Below are 8,180 nucleotides of genomic sequence, written 5' to 3' on the forward strand. Positions count from 1 at the left end.
TATTTGGATATGTGTGACCAAGTCTCTCATATGCTCAGTGCCTGAAAATAGTTATGTTGATTTTTTTCTTCTCATCCTATTTTGAGAGAGAGAGAGAGAGAGATGATGATGATGGCGGCTGTAGAAAGAAGGAATATCGTTGAAGAAAAAGCAAGGAGAGAGAGAGAGAGAGAGAATTGAGATTTCCCAAAAAAATCGAAGGAGTCCGTTTATATTGGATTTTTATTTTTTATTTATTTATATAAAAGAAATATTAGACAAGTTGAGTAACCACGTCCGTCATCTTTCCACCCTAAAAACTAAGAATCAGTTACAATATAAAAAACTAATAGATGGTTTAGATTAATCTAAACTTAAATGGATAGTTAATATTAAAAGAAAGTGAAAATAAAATTGCAATACGTACGTCCTGCTACCACTCGCCCTACAAAATATATATATAAATTGACTTTTAAATCATTCAATTCAAACATAGGGAGCTTAAGATATGTTTCACTTTCAAGACTAACCCTGAATAGGCCTGGCCAGCCTAGTTCAAATTGAAACTAGTCCATAAAACCCACTAAAGCAGAAATTTTTTTGGCATTCGACATCCTATATGGTGAGTTCTTCTTTTGAAAGACTCGATTTGTCTTTGAAGGACAAATGATTAAGTCTGCTGGTGGTCTATATTCCTATTTTTGTGTCATCCTACATTTGCCATTGTGAGTGGCAACAGGGAACGCAAAAGACGAAAGTTTTCTAAACGGTCTCAAATATCCAAATAATTTAGAAGAAACAAATGAATAGATCTTTTTAATACTACCTGCATAGTGGGAAAAATAACCAAACAGAAAGAACACACTCCCAATCTTGTTGGCCTTCACAATCCATTGTCTATGTCCCAAACAGATTGAAGATGGGCTTGCACCATGATCTGCCATGAGAGCATTGGCATGTTAAACTAAGTACTAGGAAATAAAGTGTTTTTACTTATTTACCCCAACTGCTGTTCTAACTTGACATGTTGAACAAGAAGAAAAAAAGTTAGGTGTCTAGTTCTTTTTCACTTTCGAGCTGAACCCCCCCCCCCCCTGCGGCCTTGGCCCTTTTGTATCATGCTCATATGGGCGCGGCGCAATATTGAGAATGCTTTCCATACTATCTTGACAGAGATCTATCACATCATAAGCAAGAAAGCTTTGGCAGCTCAGGAGGTAGCCAACTCAACTAATCTTTCGGGTCAAGGGACTACCATCAAAGTAGCTGATTCAGGCAATTTGAACAAGAAAATTTGTTGATCCACTTAGAGAAGGGTTAAGTAATTAGGTACTCTCCCTCAGTGACCAACCAACCCAAAACCTAAATTTCACCAACGGACCTGCCAACCTTAATCTGCTTCTTTTCCTAAATTTAGGAAGGAATTTTGATCATGATTAATAGATTGGTTGGATTTAATATTGTAGGTTTAGGTTAAGTACTTAAATCTGAGCCTTGGCACTAAACCTCTTAAACTCTTATCTTACTAACCTCTTTTCTCCTAATCTAGGTTGGATTTACACATATAATTAAGAATAAACAGGTTTGTTTTATGGTTGATCAATTTTTTCCTATTTGCTCGACCAACCCAAATCCTTGCCACCACATTCTGCATTTAGTGGTCACTCAGTGCCTCGGACTCTTAGGGGCGCATCCAATGACTTAGAAGGGTGAGAAACCAAGTCCTACCAAAATTTAATTTTGAATTACAGTCTGGGCTCAGTTTTTTGGATCAAGGCATTCTCTTGAGCGGTGACTGTTCAAGTCTTACTCATAGCTATTTGGACGATCAATATGTGTCCAAGTGATGGTCTAATGACTCTCAATACAGTGCCACTATTCTAATTGATAGAAGCACATCTAGACGACGCAAGTAACAAGCCGCTCAATATATACTCTGCTTTAATTTTAGATGTAGAATTGATGGGAAAGAAATTAGAGGAATATTGAAAGGATACAAAGGAATACTCATTTTGAATTGTATAATGAGAATAATCTACGCTCTTCATGAATAAAATACATAATCAATGAGGAGAAAGAATTATTAATTAAGGAGAAAATTTTCTAAACAGTCTCAAATATCCAAATTATTTAAAAAATACTAAATAAAAATAAAAACGACTTTTTAAGTTTTAATATTATATTTTTTTTATTGGTAAATAATTTTAATACCACTCTCAATCTTAAAAAAAAAAAAAAAAAAAAAAAAAACACACTCCCACACACACTCCCACTCTTGTTGGCCTTCAATCTAAATACAACCCATGTTCTAACTCCCACACGTCTGGACTGATCCCCGATCCTGATACACGGGTACGGTCCAAGGATAAAAACGTAATACACAAATAATTTTTTATTAAAATGTAAAATCGATGCGATTCAAATCAAATTCAGATTGATAGGACTTTGACCGATCCGAATTTTAGAACCTCCGCCCCAAGAACGGATCCATTGGCTACAACCGTCAAAACGGTGGCGCTGGAGGTGACGGTGGCGACGGCGGCGACGGCGGCAATGGTCGTGATGGCCCCAGTGGCCTCAACGGCTGCCCTAACTGCTGGACTCTAGTGTCCCTGAAGAGCCGAGGAACTTCCGCTGGAATCTCACTCAGCGCTTTCAGGACTTGTTCCACTATCATTTTAATCAACTCTTTTTTGATTCCTACATTAGGAACCCACAACGGAATTGAAAACGGGACGGAAATAGATGATAAAAATTAGAAAAAGATTCTCTCAAACTCCAATTACGTATCTACCATCCATAAAAATTAGCCAAAGATTTCAAAAAATGAGAATTACACAGCTGAAATTAAAAGATGAGACAACAAAAATATATCTTCTACACATACACATAGAATATGATTATAGTACAACAATATTGACCTAATTTTAAAAACCAAAATCACAAATTTGAGATCGAACACAAAACTTAACATGCGATTCCAAGCCGTTGGAATCACTTAATGGGCGTGATTTTCTATCATGTGGTAGGTCGGTTGGGAGTCTTGGGACCCAACTTTTATCGGTTTGTGTGGCCCACCCCCTCCTCTCCCATCGGTTAATTTAGGTCCAAATAAACCATTCCCACTTTTCATGCACCAAGTGGGTAAAAATGGTTAAAAAATATAGTTGCGAATCAGGTTTTGACTCGGATGAATCACTCAAGCCAAATAAAATTTTTGAAAAACTTGGCTAAGAGTCATGTAGATTTGGCCAAAGTGAAAAAAAATATTGATAATTGATCATGAATCATCAGACTCAAATAGGACTAGGTCTTTTTTCTTGAGTCATAATAAACTCGACAAATCTAGTCCTTTATAAAATTACTATCAAAAATGTCTCCTACTTTAGTAGTAGCTTACTTATATTATTGAACATCTTTGAAATGGTATAAGTTCAAAATTCAACGATGTGTTTCTCTAATTTATTTATTTTTTATACTTATTTATTTAATTTTATCAATTTATACAATTTTATCAATTTATACAATTTTATTGTATTTTAATAAATAAATAAATGAATGAATATGACTCACTCTGTCTAGATTTGAGCCAGTCGAGTCATCTTTTTTTTTTTTTTTGGAAAGATGAATCAAGTGAAAAAACCTGATTTTTCAACTATGATTAAAAATCCCCATGGTTGAATGGTTTTGGCATTGAAAAAATGTGAAACATGAATAGCCATCTAATCAAGTTTAGACTCTGAACGATGAAAATTGACCCGCCATTCAAAGTGTCCTCCTTGCATGTTCAAACCTCCCCACTTTACATGCCACACAGTAGAAACTATTCACAATTGTTTTGCTTCCTTTATTGTAAGGGTTTTCTTCCGTGTCACAACGCCTAGCAAAATTATTCACTTCAGTATAAATTTCTTACCTTCACATTTTACTCATGTTATTCAATATGTGAAGGATTTATATAGTAATTTCACAAACTAATAGTACTTTACCAAATCTCTACCCCAGATTTTTTTTTTTTGATGGGTGATCCATCTCTGGGATCGAGGGTCTCAAATGATTGGTTTGGCTTGATTTCGGTCTAGGAATGAAGGAGACTGAAACCAATCTATTAAGAAATTTTGATTTTCGATTTTAATCCGGTTCGATTTTGATTTATTTTGATTTTTCAATATAGGGTTAATATAGTTTAAATTGGTTTGTTTTTTTAGCTCGAAACATGTAAAATCTTACATTCATAACTTGTAGTGTCAAAAGATTTAATAAAAACACTTTAAATTTGTAACAAAATCATGGTTTATCATTCTAAAAGAAAGAAAAAAACTAATATTGAAACCAATGAATAACCTAATTACTAAGAAAATAACTAATATTGAAATCACAGAATGAAACCTAATATCAAACCATTCACTTAACTATCCAACTAATTTGTATAATGAACATTTTGTTACAATATACAAATCAATTTTCCTATTCATAACCTCATATTCATTGATTTGTAACAATTTCCTTATAACAAAAAAATATTCTCACTAATATTGTAAAAAATGGATAACTTATTTTTTTGTCGGTTTCATTTAGTTTGATATCGATCGGTTTGATTTAATCCGATTTTCAGCTGGTTCCAACATACCTCAGTCCGTGAGTCAATGATCAGTCCCAAGGATTGATTTGATTTGATTTGATGTAGTTTTCTTAGGTTGATTTTGATTGATTTTATTGGTTTGGATTAAGTTTTGACACCCCTACTTAAGATCCTCAACCCCACCCTCTCCGTCTCTATGATATTCACATGTATATGTAAAATGTCTTAAAAACAGGAAGTAGTTGTCCGTCAGGAGTGGGAACGTCATTCAAGTTCCATCCACTGAGTTCACCCGCTTTTCTCAGGGCTGACCTCCACCTTCTCACCGTCTCCGGCTCCAAGTACTCTTGGTACACTCGAAAAGGCGTCTCAAAGCTCCCCTTTTGATGCCGTACATTGGATCCCTCGACTCCCATCAAGAAAACAGGAAACACTTTTTGGCCAAACTTTTCCCGACATTCCATTATCAAAAAGGAAAAGTCCTACCCCAAAAAGATTATGATTTTTCCTACCCCAAAAAGGAAAAGTCCTCCCCTTTTGGGCTTAAATTTTCTTTGTACCCCTCAAAAAAAAAAAAAAAAAATCTTGTCATTTTTTTTTTAATAAAAAATGGAGATAACTCTAGTCATTTTACATCAAATATTGCATAACTTACGATAACAATAATAATAATAATAATAATTAAATAAATAAAAGTGTCATTCTTATTAGGAAAATAATAATAAATAAATAAATAACAAGTGCCATTTTTATTCAAACAAACGTAACTCTATTACGACTGTATGTACGAGTGAGTGTGGGATTGTTTACTAATCCGAAAAACCGCAAAATTATTCAAATATCACTTCATGCAGTTGAAATGAAAATATGATGGTTTTCTCTCAACTACTATTTGTACGGGCTCAATAAAAACCTACATAAGTTCTTAATTGTTTGTTTCTTTCCAATAGACTGGATCAACTATCTCACTTTATGCAATTTAGGCCTCTTATATAAGAACGTACTATTAGTTAATTTTACAACAACTGTCCAACCAAACGGTTCCCCTATCATATTTAAAGAGGTATATTAATGCCACTTATTAGCATTGCATGGCCTACATAACCCTCATCTTCTGTATGTGCACCAAGATCAGAAAATCCAGATATAGTTAGGGTATGCTCTGTTACCAACAAAAAAAAAAAAAAATTAGGGTATACTCTAATCTCTCATAAAGATTGTTATTTTGGGTTTATAGAGTTTATAAATCTATCTGTGTTCTCTACCAACATACAATTATGTGGAAATCAATTCTTTATTTCTATTCACCAAGAAGAAAAAAAATCTTTACTTTTGGGAAGTATGCATTGGCTCTTGTTACAATGTTTGGAACTTCAGCTAGAATGAAATAGGAAGAACCCACTGACACCTAAAAATTTGTTTAAGAATGATATTTAGTAGAAAATGGTGTTCAATTGATTCAACCTTCTTCTGTAGATGTTGAAAGGATATATGTAGTTTATTGAACTCATAAGAATCAGTCACAGCCCAAATTTTTTTGAAAAACAGACACGCACAACACACAATAATTGAAAGGGAAAAACAGTGTATATGACAAGAAGTAATCACCCAAAGTCTTTTAAGCGAAATCCAGAGGCTTGAGCTGCTTGTATCAGGGCTGACCCCAACCTTTCCACCACCTCTCGGCCGAACCGCGTTTCGTGCTGTTCAAAATACTTTCCAGACCTCCAGCCTTCTACCTTAGATGGATCTAATTTCTCCAGGAAAACTGGAAAAACCTTTTGGCCATGTGTTTCCATAATCAAGGCGAGTTCTTCTAAGCACCATTTAGAATTAGCATAGTTCTCCGAAAATATGATAATGGCGAACATTGATTCCTTGATTACGTTTTCGAGACCTTCAGGGATCTGTTCTCCTATTTCCAGATTCTCACTGTCACTGTCCATAAATGTTCGGATCCCTTTGCTAACTAGGGCAGCATTGAGGTCACTTGTCAAGTTGTTCCGTGTGTCTTCTCCTTTGAAATTCAAAAACACATCGTAAGTCCATCGAGAGGCGGACGACGAAGATGAAGACGATGAGAAAACAGTGGGAGCGGCCATCATTTTGAAACAGCTAGATCAGTTGCAGTAACTTTGCCCCGAAGAAAATTAAGTGTGAAAGGCTGAATTGAGAAGGCCGATGGGACGCGTCTCCTTGTTTGTTTCCAACTTCTCCTGGAACCCCGTATTTCAGACTCGGATTTGCCTTCTTAAAAAATCCAAATCAGTGTGTATTATGGATTTATGGTAATCGGTCGACCATCTCACCTTCATGGATTTATGGACAACGACCTAGTTGTTAGATCTCACTGTCACTCACCGCTCACCGTACAAGATTTTGATTCCAAATAAAATATATAAGAAAGTACAAAAGATGTGTACAAATCGAAGGAAACAGCTTTGGAGGTTCTTAAGACCTCTTCTCCACTTTCTCTTTCCTTCTTTAGGAGAAAGAAATAGCCCTAGTGCAAAAACAAGCACGAGTTTGACTTTGAGGCCTGGTGATTTTTTTACGGGTTAACGAGGAGAAAGAAATATTGATTAAAAGGAGTGAAAACATCATTGTTGCAAGGGGGAACTGGGAAGTGAAAACACACTAAGGCTATGTTTAGTAGCTAAGAGAAGAAAAGAAAAGAAAAAATAATCTAAAAAAGAAATGAAATGAAATGAAATGAAATAGTGAAAAAATAAAAAGAGTACGTATGTTTGGTAACCAAGAGAAGAAAAGAAAAGAAAAAAATTCAAAAAATTTTGAATTTTAAGAGAGAGATAGACACATAGGAAATCATTGTGTAATCATTCATTTTTTGTCTTATTTTATTTTCATATTTTTGTTGGATCCCTGTTGACATTGAGAGGGGGGTGAATCAGTGTGTTCAAAAACTTTTCCTCAGCTGGTTCTTTACCAGGTCACCAGTTGATGCGGCTCACTCTTAGTCACAGTCTACTGATACTGCCCAGAGCTACTATGTGAACTATTGATAACTCTTGCTGCTGCACGAAGCTTACTCACATAACTTGTATTGTTGCCGAGAGTTCACTTACAAACCCCACACGACAATCATTGTCACATACACATAGTGGTATGTACATCTATACTGCACCACCAAGTGGTCAGGTCTACCAGATGTACACACCCATTTTGTAGCCATACACTCTAATCCACAATACAAAACTAGCATGCATAATCACAACACAAGAAATACGTGTTTTAGCCAATAGCCTATATGCACGGAGTAATGCCCACTGTCGACTCAGTATCTACTTAATACTAATTATGACTGCACCCACAACAAGGGAACACGTTCCCAATTTCCACCATTGACTTCCAAAGGGTAGGTCTTCACCCCAATTTTTCTAGAATTATTTGAGAAACTACATTCATTGCAGATATGTTTAGGTAGTGGTAACTACCAAGGAACACACTGTCCCTATATCCAGCATCCACTGAACACCAATTACATAGATAAGGTTGTGCTTATAATAATGCCCTATAATGATATCCCACATAGCTAAGCATACAATGGAAATACAGTATATCAAAAGTGCAGGTCAATGAGTGTAGAATAGCTTACAAC

The 8,180-nt window shown here is 35.3% G+C and overlaps 1 protein-coding gene across 1 annotated transcript; it reads right to left on the bottom strand.

Moving 5' to 3' along the window:
* Window positions 1-2,297: 2,297 nt before the first annotated feature.
* On the bottom strand, window positions 2,298-6,840 carry LOC122087619 (TMV resistance protein N-like). Its single transcript, XM_042656815.1, has 2 exons — window positions 6,170-6,840; window positions 2,298-2,679 (listed from the first exon to the last, which is right to left on the bottom strand). Exons 1-2 carry the CDS (start codon window positions 6,664-6,666, stop codon window positions 2,658-2,660), a joined length of 519 nt encoding a protein of 172 aa, XP_042512749.1. The 5' UTR covers window positions 6,667-6,840; the 3' UTR covers window positions 2,298-2,657.
* Between the last annotated feature and the right edge of the window lie 1,340 nt (window positions 6,841-8,180).

The sequence above is a fragment of the Macadamia integrifolia genome, chromosome 8 (assembly GCF_013358625.1).
Source record: "Macadamia integrifolia cultivar HAES 741 chromosome 8, SCU_Mint_v3, whole genome shotgun sequence".
Classification (NCBI taxonomy): domain Eukaryota; kingdom Viridiplantae; phylum Streptophyta; class Magnoliopsida; order Proteales; family Proteaceae; genus Macadamia; species Macadamia integrifolia.

Excerpts from the sequence above, each read along its gene's own strand:
- LOC122087619 (XM_042656815.1), bottom strand. The coding sequence starts at position 6,666 with ATGATGGCCGCTCCCACTGTTTTCTCATCGTCTTCATCTTCGTCGTCC. Across the intron at positions 2,680-6,169 it reads TTTCGCTTAAAAGACTTTGG|GAATCAAAAAAGAGTTGATT; the intron begins GTGATTACTTCT and ends TTCCTAATGTAG.